The sequence below is a fragment of the Heterocephalus glaber genome, unplaced genomic scaffold, assembly GCF_053883595.1.
Source record: "Heterocephalus glaber isolate CG9 unplaced genomic scaffold, H.glaber_assembly_v1.0 deba00001666, whole genome shotgun sequence".
In the NCBI taxonomy this organism is placed as follows: Eukaryota; Metazoa; Chordata; class Mammalia; order Rodentia; family Bathyergidae; genus Heterocephalus; species Heterocephalus glaber.
Window position 1 is genome coordinate 22,016,136 of NW_028258406.1, and position 19,089 is coordinate 22,035,224.

Genomic DNA, 19,089 nt, shown 5'->3' on the forward strand with positions numbered 1-19,089 from the left:
ACTGTCATACTCTCCCACAGAATATACCTTGGTAGTGTTCTCAGATAATAAGGGGAAAAAAAACAAACTGCAAAAACAGTACACTAACAAAACTTTGTGTGTGTGTGTGTGTGTATACTGTTTATAATAACAATTCACATAAACAAGACCAGAAAATCTTTTCTAATTTAAACCTCCACAATACATTAATATAACTAAAACCATGCAAGTCAGTATGAATCTCTAAGACTTGAAAGATTGCAGGCAAACCATCAGAATTATTTTCTAAGCCTTCATTTAAATTTCAAATTGTCTCCCAGAGACAAATCTCCATGCTACATTATGTTTATAGAGTTCAAAAAGGAAATCTTACTACATTTTTGTGGTTCTGTATCTAGATGTCAATAAAAACAGTAGTGATTCTAAATTAAAGAGGTGAGTTTTTTCTGTTAGTTCACAATGACAAATACAGTATACTAAACCAAGTTAACAGCTTATCATAACACTCTGAAATCTGTATAATTCCTGTAAATGAGCCATACCTTTAACCAATAATAGTACTTAACTAATATGAAAGGCAGCTATTACAAAGACACAGTCTCTGTTGTACTTACCAGTGTTGGAGAATTCTGATCTGGCCAAAAAGATTCTGGAACAGGCCAATGACCTATAGGAACCCCAGTTTTCGGATTTGGTCTGACATATATGAGTTTGTGACAGCTATGCCAAGGCTGTGATCCAAAAGGCCTTGATACATCTGGCTGCCCATCTACAGCAATGAAATTAAAACAAAACATATAGGAGTAGAGGGGGAAAAAAAGTTAATTATATCCATTAGTCCTTAACTTAATAAAAATGTCCTAATTGGGTATATTAATTTCTGTATTTTCCTTTTACTTAAATTGCTAAATACTATGACTGCTTAACATTCAGAACACTGTGTATCACTAGATTGTAAAGTAGTAAGTTCCAACCATGAATTCACCAATAGAAACAGTCCCACAGCATCTTTTGCTTACCCAATTAGAACATATAAAACATACCATTATATTCTATGTCAAAAACAGTACCAGACACACAGTAAAATAGTTACATACTACTTTTCTTTTTTTTTTTGTACTGGAGATCGAACTCGGGACCTTGCACTTGTGGGGCAGGGGCCGGAACCACTAAGCTAAATCCCCGGCCCCATACTACTATTTCTTAAAAGTCATTTTAACTAAAACCTAGTAACAAAAACAAACCACTTAAAATGGGAATCTGTATTCAAAGCACCTACCCTTAATCTAAAAATTGTAGCAGAATAACTTCAACAAGTCAATAAACTTTTACTCAATGCCAAAGTCTAAGTATTAATAATATAATTTAAAAACAAATACATGCTAACAATGTTTTTTGTAAAACCAGACACAATAATATAATTAAATCTTATCATCTTCTGCTCTTTCCCTATAATACCCTCTGAATATAACCATTCTTTCATCTCCAATTTTTCTCTCACTCTAGTAAATCATTTCTGCCAAGTATCATTAATGACTTTCTAATTTCTTCATGGGCACAAAAGCTGAGAATAAAGCTAAGTTGGGCTCATCTAGAGTTAAAAGAATCAAGTTTAACGGCAAAGGGTGGTTCCTCATTTTTGAAGCCACATAAATCTTTAGGTTCTGATCACTTTTATTCCTCTAGATGTAAAAGAACTAAGGAATTATATAAACCCCTAGAGTTGAACCACTGAGAATTAAGGGACATGGGGAAAACAAACATAGTAGATAGAGACAATGGTATAATACTAACAAGGAAACATGAGTTTGCTTATCAGTAAGTATGTAAAAAGGTGTTTGAGTCTTATTAAAATTTTAGGCTATGAATAACCATTAATATACAAGATGCTACCAAATCACCATCAATTTATCTTGACTTCCTTATTCTTTCCTTCTTTACAAATAGTAGTTTTGTCATACTGATAATTTGGCCTTGTTAATTTTAAAGCCAATTTAGAGTAATTTTTCAGTTCTAGTTGAATAACTGATAAACCAAATTTATAGGACATCTACAAGAAAAATGCAATAATACCTTCTACAGGAGAAGGATCTGGTCCTGCTTTTTCAAAGTTTATTACCACCCCACTTTGTACTTTCTGCACCAAGGACTCCAGACACTGATTAAGCATTCTCGGGGAACATACAGAGTATGAGCGGCCTGAGACAAAAAATAAAGTAAACTAGTTAGCTGTAAGAATTGATATTCTTTAACAAGAACTATAGTGAGATTTGACATTAATTAAAAGAAAGTCAATGGTAAAAGTTGACTTATTATAATCTTTAGGAAGAATGAACAAAAAGTTACTTCCAACCAACCAAACAATCCCATTTTATGAGCATATGTGAATTTTTTCTTCTCAGTAAAGGTAGATGGAACATAGAACTCTTGATCTGAACAAGCTACAATGGAAAAACAAAATCATATATTCTGTCTATCTATAAAGCACTACGTCCAAGTGTTATCTAGTAATTTATCCTTAACATACAAGCACATTAAATAGTACTAGAAATTTCCCCAAAATCTAACTCCTAACGAAGTATTATCTCTAAGACTTACACTAAGCACACAGCCCTATTAACAATTATTTGTCTGATAGCAGTTAACACATTATTTTAAATACTCGCATTTTACTACACAGATTGTAGCACATACTTTTCTGAATTTCATTTGGCTTATATACACCTGAGAATTGTCTATCTTAAATTAATTCACCTTTTGTATATTTTAATCTATAACACTTTAAATTCAAAAGTATTAAATTCTAACAATTAAAAAACATTATGGCTGGAGATGTGCTCAGTGGCAGAGTGCTTTATGCAAAAGGTCCTGGATTTGATCCCAGCATCCTCAAAGAAAAACAAACCAAAAAGGAAAAACAAAACAAAAATACAACTGAAAAGATCTTTTAAACAAAGACTTTCAACAAAATATCTAGATCTTCGCTGCTTGATACTGTAGATACTAACCTCACATGGAGAAAATATTGAGAAATATTGAGAAAATGAAATATAGTCCATTTTGACATGTATATTAAGTCTAAACTATACACCTGATTTTATACTATGAATAAAATATCTCATTAGTAATTTTAAACACCATACCAATTTCATGTTGAAATATTTTAGATATACTGATTTAAATGTCATTAATTTCACCTGTTTCTTATTTTTAATGTGACTATTGGAATTTATAATTACACATGTGACCTGAATTATATTTCTGCTATACAGTGTTGATTCAGACCAACACTAAAAACCCTAACAGCTAAAACTCAATCTTCAACCAAACATCTTCTGATGTTGTGCTAAGATGAGTAAGTTCTCTCACACAAATTCAAACAGTTGCTTCAGAACACCAGCTATAAAGCATACTTGACATATCAAATCACCCATATCAAGTTATACATAATGTGATGTGTAAAGGCTACTCAGAAAAGAGAACATTAGGCAAAAGTGATTCAAATCTTCAATGTCAGCTTTACTTGGAAAAACTATTATATCCAAATCACTTACCTGTATATAATGATAATTATTTATTCTTAAAAATTACCTATCAATTAATGAGTACCTGACACTGTTCTAATTATTTTATTATGTTAATTCATTTAATCCTAGCAATGATTATATGGGTTATTTTCTCCATTTGACAAATGCAAAAACCAAGGCACAGAGAGGTCAAACAATTTATCCAAATTAGTAGTAGAGTGATACAGCCAAGGTATTATATAGGTATTAGAAACTTTCGTACCTGGAGATTACATGTTAATTTGGTATCGATATTTAAAATAGTAATAGTCATGATTATTTGAGGTAGTAAATTTTTTTCTAAGTCAATTTAAACATATATATAAAAACATAAAAAGGCTGACCATTTTTACACACAAAACATTTAAAGACTTTAGAATTATTTTATATCACAAAATTTAAGTGTCTTTCCAAGATGTCATTAAAAAACAAAAAATTTTAACTGTAGCAATTCTCTCTACTCCCCCATGTTGTACCATCAATTATGAAAATATACGTAATCAGTTATGATCTTTTTTTTGAGGCAGGGATCTTGCTATGTTGTTTAGGCAAAGCTCAAACACATAATCCTCTAGTCTTCAGCCTCCCAAATAGTTGGGGTGTGTATACCACAGAACCCAACTCAGTTATGAGCTTAATACAAAAAATTACTAATAAAGATGTTTTATAAAAAATTAAAGGAAAAGTGAATATACTTGAGTAATTTGGCAAATAGTAAAAATCCATTATCTCAAAAGTTAAAGAGAACTAGAAAATTTTACTATCTTTATAAATAAAAGGAGCCTATACCCTACATGATGTTCTTCTTATTCATACTAATTGTCTACATCAAAACTCATCCCTTCGAATTATATACTTTGTGCTAAAGCATAAAGTTTAGGGATTCACTAATTACCGTTTTGAGAAAAAAAAAATGTATTATGACACACCTTTAAGTCAAGAAGCTGGCTCACTTTGGGTTATGCAGAGTCCAGACCAAAAAAAAAAAAAAAAAGGTCAAACTAAATATAGTAAATCTGAAGTCAATACGATTCATAAAATAAAGAAGTAAAAGAACATTTCTAAGTTAGGCAACAGTCCTTAGGGGCTAAGAAAGTTAAATATATTTAACCTAGAAAAATCTGCAAATAATTTCTATTTGCTTTATCTTTGATATTTCCACCAATATGTCTATTAGACATTTTAAAATTTGCTGTCATCCCTGTACCTTCCTCAAACTTGCTCTCCACAGTGTACCCATTTGAGTTCCTAACAAAGCCATTCCTTTCTATTGGTTTAGGCCACATCATCTGGAAATCATCCTAAACTCCTTCCTTCTTCATTGCTGTATCCTTGGTTCTCCACCGTATCAGACTATCTCTTGCCACAGCCTAGCACTCTAAACCAAAGTACTATATAATCTCTTAATCTCTTACTAATCTCCCTGCTTCTATTCTTGCCACTCTATAGTTTCATCTAAAAGCTGAAGTGACCTTTCAGAAACAGAAATGAGACTGTCACTCCCTATCTTTTAAAGAAGCTCTCCAAAATAAATAAATAAATAAATAAATAAATAAATAAATAAATAAATAAATAAATATTTAAAATTAAATTCGAAAGCCCTCCAATGGTTTCCTGTAACATTTGGAAAAAAATTTTAAATTTATTATTGTCAAAAAGGCCAGTCAATATTTAGCACTCGTCTACCTCTCTAAACCTGTTATTCTCTACTCTTCTCTATGTAAACTCAAGCCATATTGGCCTTTCTATTGTTCCCAAATAAATACAGTGTGCCACTTCCCTTACTACTTTCTTTTTCTAAATCTTCCTATGGTTAACTATTTTTCAGATCTCTGTTCCAACATCACCTCCTCAGAAGGAAATTTACCTAAAAATAAAAATACTCATACTTAGTCGCCAGTTACACTTTACTGCCTAACTCTAATTTTTTCCTATTCATAGTAGGTAGTACTCTCTAAAATATTAATTCAATGATTATCTGTCACCTAATCCAATAATATAAGCTTTCTGTCTATTCCTAGCATCTAGAAGTTATCTGGCATAGAAAAGACACTCAATTACTTGGTAACAAAAAGAAAATGCTTACAATGATTATTATGGAATTTTTTTAATAGTGTACATAAAAATACAGCATATTGATGATTTTGGCAATATAGATGAATTTCTTTGTAATCTTTCTTTCGTGAACATGAATTTCCCATAATTCCTAGCATTAAGCTAAAAAACTGTACAGGAATTGTTACTAGTGATTACATATATGTATACTACAATACCAATGGATATTAGATTTTTTGTTCTTGCTACTTTTCTGGTGCTTTATCTCCAAAACTTTATTCAGTGAACATTCTTTCTTTCAAATTAAAAAGAAAGAAAAGACATTATTCAGATATATGAAAAGGTGAGTGGCATTTGTGTAGCTTCCCATTATTGCTTATAAGAGCATAAAAGGGGGCAAATAAACTACTACATCAGGAAGGATCCAGAAGTATATTTAGGGAAAGCGTCCTAATTTCTTGACTAAGATTTCTGGGTCAATGAAAGATATTACCAAGGGTGACTTCGGAATCTTCTCCTCTGGAGATGTTCCTTTCAAAGAATAAACAAAATAACTTTAGTACATTACTGCCCAAAGGCAAAGATATCAACTACTACATGATTCTCAAGGTTCTTTTCACACCCTTTCTGACTGTACCACTCACTTGATTTCACACTCTGAATATTCCTGGAAGATAAATGTTATAGTACATATAGTCCCGTAACTTCATCATAACTGTAAATTCAAACAAAGTAATTTATTGTAAAAAATTTCCAGTGTGAAGATGTCTAAGTTATAGCTCAGAGTCCTTTGCAATCTGTTAAGTAAAAACCTCGAAGTTAAAAAAAAAAAAAAAACAGGATTTTTAACAAATAGGTCAGTTCAAAGCTGGAAAAACAACAATTTTATTACATAAATGTTTCCCATTAGGACTACCACTCAAGAATATTGGACAGAAAATTGTTGGCAGCACATTATTCACTATTAAAGCCCTAAAGCATGGAAAATTCTTGGTACATTGTAGGCACTCAATATACATCTATATAAAATTAATCCATCTGTTAATTTCATGGTATGGAAGATCGGGGCCTATTATGCATTCTATTTAAGATTCTTTTTTAAATTTCCATAGCATGATGGCTACCTGATCTGATCTATGCTACCTGTTTCCTCTAACTCATCTACCTACCTCCTTGCTTCTACAAAAACTTCACTTAACTAGGCATATCCTACCAAATGGATAATGAATTGTTTCCCAAAACAATGTTTACAGAAAACAATGCTACAGCATTTCTATATCACTGGTGGCCTTTGTAGCTAAGAAAATTTAACAACTTCAAATACCCTATACCTTCAGTATTCCCTATATGGGTGGGAAAAAATTACTATTCTTATTCAAACTTCTTTTATTTTTGAGACAGGATCTCGCTGTGAAGTCCAAGCTAGTCTTGAACTTATTATGCACCCCAGGCTGGCTTCAAACTCAAGGGAATCCTTCTGCCTCAGCCTCCTGAGTGCTGGGATTATATAAATGCGCCACCACTCCCTGCCTACCATTTATTATGAGTTCCAATAGTGACCACATCTTTTCAAATCAAGATCACAGGCCATCATCAATAGTGTAGTTTTAAAATCATGTTTCTATTGGTTCCTAATGTTAACATATTAAACAAAAACAGAATTTTTGAAACACACATTTTAACATATTCAGAGTAATTCTAAGTCACAGAATTACTGCAGCAAAAAACTTACCGCCTGTTACTTCACACATTGGTGTGATTGCAGAGTCATCTAAAGGCACACCTGTCAACTGTTCTGATTCTACTGACATAGTGCCAGGCAACCGCAACACTAATGCAAAGAGTCTCTGATCCCAACGAAAAGGTTCCTTGGTCAGTTCACTTCCAGGCAAAGGAGAATTGAGAGGTAAATGGAGCTAAAAGTAACAAGGGGGAAAAAAAGCAGTAAGATTTTTTTCAAAAAAGCTACTTCAATGACATTTATAATAAAAATTCATTGAGTCTATCACTCCAAAACAATCTGAACAATGTATTCAGATATACCTAATATCATACATGATACTGTTGTTTCAATTTTCTAAAACTTTACTCCAAGACCTAAATTAAAAAAATAAAATCTGTACTATTGTAATGCATTTCAGATTTAGATTCAATTAGCCACCAGATAGTGGACTGCTTGCAAATAAATCGTTTAATTATTAAAACCAATCTTGTGACGGATATCTATCTTACTATTCTTATTTTATGTCTGTGTGTATGTGTATGTATTTTTAAATATACATCATACATCTACAAGAGAAAATGATTTGACATCCTGGTTCCATGTCAATATTTTTATTACATCACAGCAGCCTCAAACATATCCACAATTCTCAAACATTTTAAATATATTTCATTTTATACAAGACACATGTCCCTAAAGTGTTTGCATGAAAGTAGATTTTGTCACTACATACGAAAGGTAGTGATTCTTACCATATCTAAGTAAACAGAAGGGTTTTGGGATTTTTTTTGTGGTTTTTTTGTTGTTTTTTTTTTGATAGAAAAATTCTTTAATCAAAACAAGTTTACACATCAACACTTATGGCTTAACTAGAATAAATCAGTCCAAAACTCTATTATGGACAAAACATACAATGAGTGATACAGCAGAGTTCCCTCAAAACAGCTCTATTTTAAGACCTTGCAAAAGCAAAAATCCAATTACTGAAATAATTCAGATTTTTTATGTATAGATGAAAACAACTGTCTGAGAGGTCAAGACATACAATTCCTGTCCCACACAAGTACTAGTAATAAGTCATTTTTCCATATTCATATAATTTTAAAACATAAGGACAAATCTTTCTACCTACTGAAAAACCACCAACTGACCTAAAATTTAAGATCTTAGAAATGTCACCCTTTAGTTAATAAACTCTAAATTTTGTGTTAATGTTGGTTCACCCTGATTTACTCCATATACATCAAAATACAGACTAGCATTGCCTTGGAACAATTCATGTTTCTACTTTTTTGTAATCCTGTTACATGTATGATAGAGAAATGATAAAATTCCTTTCTAATACAGCCATGTTTTCAAACAAGTTAACTTTTTCATATACCATTTATTCATATTTACCACGTAAGCATCACACATTAATTTTTTCCAATTAAAAAAATACTATTTGTGACTTAATGAGTGTGACTCAAGACATTTCTCAAAAATAAATGCTTCGTTTTCAGGTTGAGTTTCTTATGCCTTATGAAGGGTCTCCTACTGCAGAGCCCTAGACTTACTCATTCTGAGGTGTACCCAGTCCGTTCCCGTAGGGAAGTTAGATGCCTCCACTGAACGCCTAGCACATTGCTTTCAGAAGTTAACGTGCACTTTGGACCGCAAAGAACTACCAGTTCAATGTCCACTGACTATCTAGTTATACAAAAGGGTGTCAGGCTACACAGTGTTACAGAGAAGCAGGAGAATGTAGCACACTGTGAGATTAAAACTAACTTTTGATAAAAAGGAAGGAGTGAGTACTTGTATAGAAGTAACACTTTACCAACCATAAAAATGCTCGACTTCTACAAAACCCACATTGAAAAGACAGTCTGGTAAATCCAAGATTTGTAAAAACTATGCACAAAACCCACAGAATCTGAGAAAAGGGGGGAAATATTTATACAAATATAAGTTTTAAAAATGTAACTTTGTTCTACCAATTACTGTGTTTTATTTTTTAATAGATGCTTCTCCCCATTTCTGTCAGACATGTGAAATCAGAATGTCTTCTAAGATTCTTAAGAATCTTTTAAAAAGCTTTAAAATGATTCTAATGGGCATCTGTACCAACAGAGAAATAGTATTCCAACAGGTTCCACACAAACCAACCTACCTACCTTCCTTCTCTCCTCTTTCCTATATAGGGCGATACTGGGGATCAAACCCAGGGACACTCTACCACTGAGCTACATCCCCAGCCCTTTTTTCATTTTATTTTGAGACAGTATCTCATTAAGTTACCTAGCTGGCCTGAAACCTGTGATCCTCCTACCTCAGGCTTCTGAGTAGCTAGGATGATAAGTATGCACCATGCACCTGGCTGACATGCAATTTTAGTATCACTGAAATAGGGGCAACTCGACAACACATCTCTCATGACATGACAAAATAAGTTCATAACATTAAAGAAAGAATGGTGGAAGAAAGGGAGCAAGAAAAAGAGGGGAGTAAAGGAAGGAGGAAGAGAGAAAGACTAAGGGAAAATGAAGGCTGGGTATGTAGCTCAGTGATAGAGCAATTGCCTAGCCATGGGTTCAATTCCCAGTAAGACAATCAGAAAAATCTGATATGTTACTGGAATTATTAACAATATCTAAAGTATGTTAGTGGTATGTATGTTACTTGGGGAAAAAAACCCCTTATTAGTTATTAAAAAAATGTTTTAATGTCCAGGGTTGGCATACTCAGGTACTTCTACAAATATTGAAGTTTTTAAAAAACATAGAACATGTTTAAATCATCACTCTCAAATTAATGGCCAAGAATTTACACTAACTTCTTCATAAAGCAAGAATGACTTGAATTGCTTTGCAGCCTTTCTAATTATCAGAGAGTTCTGAAATTGAAAACTGGATCATTCTACAATGATTTAACACTCATATTTCTTCACTGGCTTACATAAAACACTTAAAAAATATTTTTTAATTCTAGGAAGAGAGTTCCTAGGGAAGCTGTGCTATGTTGGCACCTCTCTCCCAAAGATTCATGCCAAGAGAATATGCTAGAAGAGTCCCTTATCAGGATCAGCCAAGATTTTGTGACCATGGATAGAAGTCATGTGCTTTCTCTGGCAGTGGTCCTATTTAAGGCAAAAGGCAGGGACAAGAGGAAGAAACGCCAAAGAAATCTGCACCAGGATATTCCGTGAGGAAGAGTCTCCAACCTCAAAGGGACTGTGATACTTGCAAACAACCAAGAACTAACTTGCTGCTTTTACTGTATCTTGCCAGGAGATAAATGAAAAAGCAATAGGGCCGGGGATTTGGCTCAGTGGTTTCGCCGCCTGCTGCGCAAGTGCAAGGACCTGAGTTCGATCCCCAGTACCAAAAAAAATGAAAAAGCAATATTTACATCATCTTTCCTTCAACCCTGCCAACCACTTTTGACTTTGGAAAACAACTACCATGTGCTTGGTCATTTTCTCTCAGTCATAGAAATGTCAAAGCATCAGGAGTATTTGCTAAAGAGGATCTCAAGTGTTAATGCAGTTGCTCTGCACAGTAATGGATATATAAAACTGCTTCAAGAATCAAAGGGGTAACAGGCATTGCACAGACATATCCACAACTAATCAGGTAATGATGAGCATCTGCAATGCAGACAACATTCAATAATTGGCCTTTGGTTGTACAATGCTAAATCCGGAATGTATTTCAAGTAAAAAGAAAAGCCAACAAGGCTCTTAAGACTATTTCTAAGCATTTTACACATGGCTGTTTCAGTTAGGTAAAACTTTTTTCAAATTTTGATTCATTTTTCTATTTCTTATTTTCCTCTCCCCATATGATCACCAACCTCTCAACACCAAAAAGGGAAGTGGGAGTGGAAAGAATGTACTGGTAAAACAGGAAGGAGTAGCAGGAAAACAGGAACAGGAAAAAGATAAAAATCAGAAGAAAAATATTCTTAGGAGGACTGAATTATTCAAAATCTAAATTTTACAGGTGAAATTCTAGTAGCATTTTAAAAATTACAAACAAGGAGTTTTCATGAAAATATAGACTGAAAATCAAAGAAAACTGCACATAAATCAAGAAAAATTATAAAATTAAACATTAGAAAAATATACAATAAAATTAAGCTCCTAAAAGTGAAAATAAGAATACCTTAGAAGAAATTCAAATGCCCTATATGACTAGTTATAAAATAGAAAAAAAATCTCAATGAGATACATAAAATCATATGCATAAAATTAGCAAAAAATTTAAGTGACAATACCAAGTGATAAGAATATAGAATAACAAAAGCACTCCCAACAGTCTTGGTGACCTGTAAGTGTACAACCACTTGGAAGACCAGTATCATCTAAAATGGAAGACAACTGAGTATTACTTGGAAGACAAGCATATCCTAAAACAGGAATGCCACCTCCTAGAGAAACTCTGTTTTCATAAAAAGTCATGTAAAAGGATGTAATCAGTGGTAAAGCATGTGCTTAATATACACAAGGATCTGAGTTCAACTGCCAGTACACCCCCCCACACACACAGTCTATCATATTATTTGAAACCGGAAAACTAGAAAAAGCCTACAAGACCAATAAAAGAATCAATAAATAAACTGCTGTCTGTTCATACACCACAGGTGAAATGAATAAATCTCTCTTAAGATTCAATATGGATGAATTTCAAAACAGTATTTTTGAATAATATATAAATTTTAAAACTTGAATTATGAATGTACAGCTTGAAAATTTTTTACAAGCTAAATACTATGTAACTTAATTTATGCCCCCCAAAATAAAGAAAAAATGCTTCAGCCTTTTTGGTGTGTGTGTAATGTGTGTGTAGTAGTATCTCAGTAGCATTTCAATTTCCCTGTCTATGGAAATTGATAACCTTTTCATACACATACTGGCCATATCAATGTGCTTTTTGTGTGAAGTACTTGTTAGTCTTTTCTACTTTATTTTTAGTTGACTTTTTCTTATTGGTTTGGAGAATTGTTAATATATTCCAGGTATCACTTAGTTGGATACAGGTACAGCAAACCTTTCCCCACCTTGTGACTGCTTTCATTATTATAGTGCTATCTTTTGATAAATGTTCTTTTCCTTTCAAAATTAGCACTTTTTGTGTCTTCAAAGATCATGAAGATGCTCTTATACTCAATTCTAAAATCATTAGTATTTTACCAGTTATAATTAAATCTAAAATACATCTGGAATTGAGTTTGCTGTAGAGTAAGAGACAGGATATTGTTTTTTCCTAAATGTGTATCTAAATGGCACAGTACCATCTTTTGAAAAAAATATCACTTCTTTGATGCAATGGAACATCCTTTGTAATTTTGGGTGACTGTACATAGTAACTATATTTCTGAGTAAAAAACAATAGTAAACCAGGTGTGGTGGCACATGGCTGTAATCCCAGCACTCAGGGGGCTTAGGCAGGAGGATTGCAGCGAGTTTGAAGCCATCCTGGGCTACACAGTGAGTTCAAGGTCAGCCTAGACTATATAGCAAGACCTTGTCTCAAAAAACAACAAAAATGACAGTAGATGAAAAAGGAAAAATGCAAAATGATATCATCAGAAGAGCCTTTCCACACAGTTAAACAAAAACAATTATTTAGTGTCATTTTCTATATGTATAACATATACTTGTAGTAAAAGTAAGAAAACATGGACCATACACCAAACTCACAAGTGTTGCTTTTGGAAAGAGGCAGAAGGAAGACAAAGACACTGTGTAGAGGAACAAAGCAGGCTACACATTTAAGTGCAATATTCTGTGCCATGTTCTAAATTTTTTAAATTCAAAACAAAAACAGAACCCAAGTAAACAAATAGGGATCAACTCCATAGAAGTAGGTTAGATATAATTACTAGCCTCAAATCTCTTACATTTGTAAGAGCCCTAAAAAGAATTCTACTACTTGAAAATTATACATTTACTCACCATCTTTTATGTACCTACAAAATAATAGGCATGCTAAGGTTCTAGGAATTTAAAGATGAATAACCAAGTAAATATCCCAAAACTCAAAGACCTCTGAAGGCAGGAATGATGATCCTAAAGGAGTCCGTTTCATAGATGTGTTTAACGTTAAGAAAAAAAAAAAAAAAACAAAGAATAAAATTTAAAAATAAAATCACAGTACTAATAGTCAAGGTATTTAGTAGGGTCACTTTACAGAGCTGTTTTCTAAAAATCGCAGAAAATTTTAGTACAAGAATAATCCAATTTACATGACTAAACTAGAATAGTTTAAAAATGAAACTGGGTGTGGTAGTGCAAACCTATAATCCCAGCACTCATGAGGCTGAGACAGGAGGATTGCTATGAGTTCGAGGCTGTGAGCCTGGACTATACAGTGAGTTCATGGCCAGTCTGAACTACATAGTGAGACCCTGTCTCAAAAAAAAAAGTAGTCATTAAGCTATGGATGTAGCTCAGTGGTAGAGCACATGCTTGATGTGCGTGAGTTCCTGGGTTCAATTCTCAGCACCACAAGAAAAAAATTTAGCCGTTTAAAAAAAACAATACTACTTTTATAGTAAATTGCTAATAGTTACTACTAGATGCCAGACATTGTTTAAACCATATGTGTGTGTACGCTAATTCATTTATTCTGTAAAATAAACAAAACAGGCACTATTAGAATCCCCATTGACAAATAATAAAAACTGAATAATAGAAGTACTTCACAGCAGGTACTGAAGATACACAGATAAGTGATACAGAGACAGAATTTAAGCCTCTGATTCTTAAACAGTGAGTACAGCCTATTATTGAAAATATAACGTGTATTTTTAAAAAATCAAATGTTAAGCTATTAATATAAAAACAATTTTATTAAATAATAATACAACCATGCTTATGAAAAAAATCTTCACATTGATTTCTGAAGCAATCTAGTGATGCTAAGATACCAATACATCTTACTATAGGTCCACTGTTTTTATAAAGCACACTCTAATACTTTTTCCCTCAGCTACTTTTTTTTTTGGTAGTGCTGGGGAATCAAACCCAGGGCCTTAGGCATTGCTAAGTAAGCTCTCAATCACTGAGCTATACCTCCACCGTGGGCCCAGTTACTCTTTTATCCAATGGAAAACAGCAATAATATACTTTTCTTTCCTTTTGCTTTCCTCTTCTCAATCCTTAATACATGGGTAATAACAATAAACAATAATAATTATAGCTAGCATATTTTGAACACTGTACCATAATCTTTACACATTACCTACAACAAACAAATGGAATAGATACTATTTTAAACCCTACTTTAGAAATAAGATCGTATGTTAGGAAACATCTCTATAGAATGCACTCAAGTAACCACTACTATATAATTAAATTTAGAACATCTAGAGGACAAGCTAGTAAATTTTAAGAACTGGACAAACTATGTGTGATTCAATAACATAGTAATTTTCCCATAACCATGATACTAGTGGCCTGTACTAGGTATAGTATAAGATCATACTTGCCAACACTTCAGTCTAATGGACTAATAAGCAAAGAAAATAACTGTTTATATTTACAAAGGATTTTTAACTTGGATAAAATTGAGGTTTTCTATACTGTCATTTTAAGGGACTGATTTTAATAATATAACCAATACAGCTATCTTAAGTAATCATCTTGGAGCTGACAGAAAGGAAAATATAACTCCAAACTAAAGTTAGAAAGATTGTTCTACTTTTCCTTCTTTAAAGTATTTATTATTCTGAGTCTTTCTTATAATCAAAATTACATTGGTGACAGTCAATCATTAGGCTTGCTCAAACTCTTTTGTATTTATAAAAGCACAATTTTCTCTTTATTCAACTGTCTTATATTTGATGATGGTTTAGATCCCAATTATTTGTAAATTTGCCAAAACTGAACCAAATCTCAGCTTCAATTTTAATTATTTAGTTATTTGTGGAGCAGCCAGCATAAGCACAACACTATTTCAGGATTTAATAAGGACATAACAAGTCAAATAAGACGAGATGTTTTAGCTTGCTCACTCATAATAGAAAAACTATTATAAAACCTAAGATAACCAGTATTCTCATATATAACCAATTTTTTAAACTACAAAAATAAATAGATAGAAGTTAGCAATCAGTAAAAGTGGATGAAAGAAATTTATTTTAAAGACACCTTTAATTCAGGAATCTAAACGGATGTCTCCTGGCATATAATCTAACTGGTTTCTAGATGAGGATCACACACAGACCACCTGAATAAGGCTTATTAATATGTACCAAAATTTAAGCAGATTTCCCCTTCAATTTGCATGTTCTGGCCAACCAATTCCATTACTAAAATTATATATCCTTTCATAATGGTACTTCCTACTTAAGTTTTTATCACCTTTTTACATGGCTACTTATCTTACTACTTTGGGACAGGGCAGGGAGGAGGATCTGATTCTTGTCTGTCTCCCCATAGTATCTATCAAATAGAAGAATAAAAGAAAAGTACAAGATTAAGAGGGGCAAAGAAAGAGTGTTAATCAGAATGTAAAAACCTCTTAGTGTCCCACCAATAAGAATCATGCTCTTCCTACCTCAAAACCCACAGGACAATTTCCATATCTGTACAAGATATGTGTGATGGATCAAGATATGTGGGCTGTGTCACGGAATCAGGCAGATCTATCCTGAAGAGCTACAAGTGTCATTCTCTCCATGTGTGTAACTAGCTCATTTGTATGGTCCTTATATGTGATTAGACTCAGAGGATATAAAGATACAAGCTACAGGGCCGGGGATTTAGCTTAGTGGTTTCAACGCCTGCTGCGCAAGCTCAAGGACCCAAGTTCGATCCCCGGTACCAAAAAAAAAAAAAAAAGATACAAGCTACAAAATCTGCCTGACACCAAGAGCATAGGCTACAGAAATAAATATCCCACATGCTAGTGCCATGCAACTATTTGATCCAGTTCAGTGTATAAATACTCAATTAAAATTTATACAGTGGAATACTCACTGAGGCTCATAAGGGCTATAACCTCACAAATTCTTCCTTTAGTAAGAGACACAAAACCCTCGAAAAGGGCTGGGGATATAGCTCAGTGGTAGAGCATTTGCCTACCATGCAGGAAGCTCTGGGTTCAATCCCCAGCAACAAGGTGGGTGTGGAGAGAGAACTCAATGATTTATTATCTGTTCTATTTTTTTTATAACACACCAAACCATAAGTTTTCTTCTTTATAATTTACTACACTGGCCTACTACCAATGAACTTGCCATTGTATCAAAGAATGAAGTCATTATAAACATACAAAATTTGTTATTTAAGATTTTTTTTTTGGTACCATGGATCGAACTCAGGACCTTGCACTTGTGCGGCAGGCGCCAGAACCAATGAGCTAAATCCCTGGGCCTTAAGATCATTTTTAAAAAAAGAATGAGGATCACAAATCAAGCTACAGCTTGGGTTATTTAATAAAAGGTAACATACTAGATAGACAATATAATTTCTCACATTCAAGAACACATAAGTAAATAATTGTAATGTGTACCAAAGTAAAAGTATGTATGAGGTACAAAGGAATAAATGATTATCTGAGGGATACAGAAGAATGATTATCTTGTATCTGATGTTGGTTCAGACTCTAATTATTTGCGACTGCTAAAACTGAAGAAAAACTTAACTTCAATTATTTAGTTATGGAACAGTTATCATAGGCATGAAACCACTTTAGGGTTTAATAAGGCTGTAGCAAGGCAAGTAAGTAGTATAAGAGCAAGTTGAAGGATGAAGTTTACTGAGAATCTAGAATCTCAAATTGAGAAGATTGAGAAGCAATGCAGAAAGAAGACCATGACCAAAAACACAAGGTAAAAGATAAAAAAAAAATAAGTGGCATAGAAAGTAAACTTCAGAACTTCTGGAAAGTAAAGAATAAAGGAAGAGAAAGATTGAAGACTTAAGAAAAGTTTTATAAATGGGTAGGATTTTAACATGGGAGATATGGAAAAGAGCAATGAGGAAGAATCTGAAAGGAATGTCCAAGAGGAAGAAACTGGAAGCATTCAAAAAATTAGCACAGATTAGAGAAAATAGATTAGAAATTTGTCTTCATCTAGTCACTTCCTAGTCCTCATTCCACTAAAACAACATGCACTAAGTTATAATTGTCTTTTTTGGGTCAAAAGTCTTTCTAGACCTTGAAGATCATTTCCATTCCTGTGAATACTAGCCACCATGGAAGTTTGACTATACTGTACTACTAAATGATGGAAAGACAAAAGCCACAGAGAAGCAAGGTGCCTCTGCCAACAGTCAGCATCAAAACCACAGCCAATCCTAAAAAAATAATAAACTGTTTAAGCCATAAATTTCAGGATAATTTGTTATACAGCAATTGATAACTAAAGATGCTATTAAATCCAATGGAGCTGGACATCCAGAGTTTGAGCCCACCCTCGGCAACTTACCATCTTTTTTTTTTTTTTTTTTACTACGAACCATACTTTATTTTAACATCTATGTTTACAGCTGAAACTCTGGGAATTCAAAATTTACATCCTTGCCTGTGAGCTTCTTATAGACACCAGAGAACATTTCAACCTTGTGCTCCACGTTGTTCTGCTGGGCTTTGTAACTTAGCATCTTAGTGAGACCCTGTCTCAGAATTTAAAAGAGGAAGCTGGGGATGTAGCTCAATGCAAATGCCCTGGGTTCAATCCCTAGCAAATGCCCCCCCCCCCCCAAACACACACACACACAAAAAGGCTTTGGGATCTGCCCTGGGGATTGGTGGAACATAGTTCTAGGTGTGTCTGTGTGGGGTCATGGACACATGGCCTTGGTGTCTCTGTCTGGGTCCTCACCTCTTCTGCTCTAATATTCTTTCCCTGTTCTGCTTCCATGCTGCCATGAGCTAACCAGCTTCCACCTTGTCTCTGCCTTGGAGCCAATCATGTACTATAACTGTGAGAAAATTATATTTTCCTTCTTTAAACTGCAAGTGTTGGATAGTGTCCAGTAATGGGACACATGACTTCAGTATTCAAAATTCCTTTCCATGATTTTGAACAATAGTCCCTTGGCTTTCATATAGAAAAGTACTCTCCATTTTCTTCTTCCTCTCTGGCTGCTCCTGTCATTCACCCTCACTCCCAACACAGTGTCAACCTCCAATAACTAGCCACTAAGTGCTACAGATCCCCAAGGGTCAGTCTTAAAACCTAAGTATAAACACAGCTTGACCAGTTTTTACTCTAAACCCTCAAACCACCTACCCATAGTTTCAATTACTACCTACCTTCAAATAATATTCTTAAAACTTTCATATGCCCAATTGGTATCTCACTTCTAAGCACAAAAATCATTCTTCTGTCTACCTGATACTCAGTCTTGAATGGTTCACTAAACATGTTCAAAACTAAACTCATGAGTTTCCTTCACCTAAAATGGTTCTTTTCTAACATTTCCTAGGCTCAGTAATAGGCATCATCTAACCAGTTTTGCGGAAGCTATCTTCCTATTGCTTTAACCCCAAAGGGTTTTATGTTAGCAAATTTTACTGATTTAATCTCGTAAATACCCCTTGAAATTGCCGTTTTTTTTCTCTTTTCTACCAGCAACAACCTCTTTGTTCAAGCTAATTGTCAAGTAACACTGCTTACCTAACATTCCTATATTCACTGTCTCTCCTCTACACCCTGCCTCTTAATAAAACCTTCAATGGTTTCCTCACTTCTATACCAATAAAATCATTACTTTGCATGGCCTCAAAGCTCTTTGCATGGGGTCAAGTCTAAACTTTTTCATTTTGTACT

At 33.6% G+C, this 19,089-nt stretch overlaps 1 protein-coding gene across 2 annotated transcripts in view; it reads right to left on the reverse strand.

Annotated features, from left to right (window-relative positions):
- Nucleotides 1-19,089, reverse strand: part of Ints6 (integrator complex subunit 6) — an 84,529-nt gene that overhangs the window by 19,995 nt on the left and 45,445 nt on the right. For both annotated transcript variants that reach the window (XM_004844137.3, XM_013072019.3), the window contains 3 exons: nucleotides 7,333-7,516; nucleotides 2,053-2,178; nucleotides 594-748 (listed from right to left, as the gene is read on the reverse strand). In XM_004844137.3, coding sequence (XP_004844194.1) covers nucleotides 594-748; nucleotides 2,053-2,178; nucleotides 7,333-7,516 — 465 coding nt within the window. The remainder of the gene's footprint in view (nucleotides 1-593; nucleotides 749-2,052; nucleotides 2,179-7,332; nucleotides 7,517-19,089) is intronic.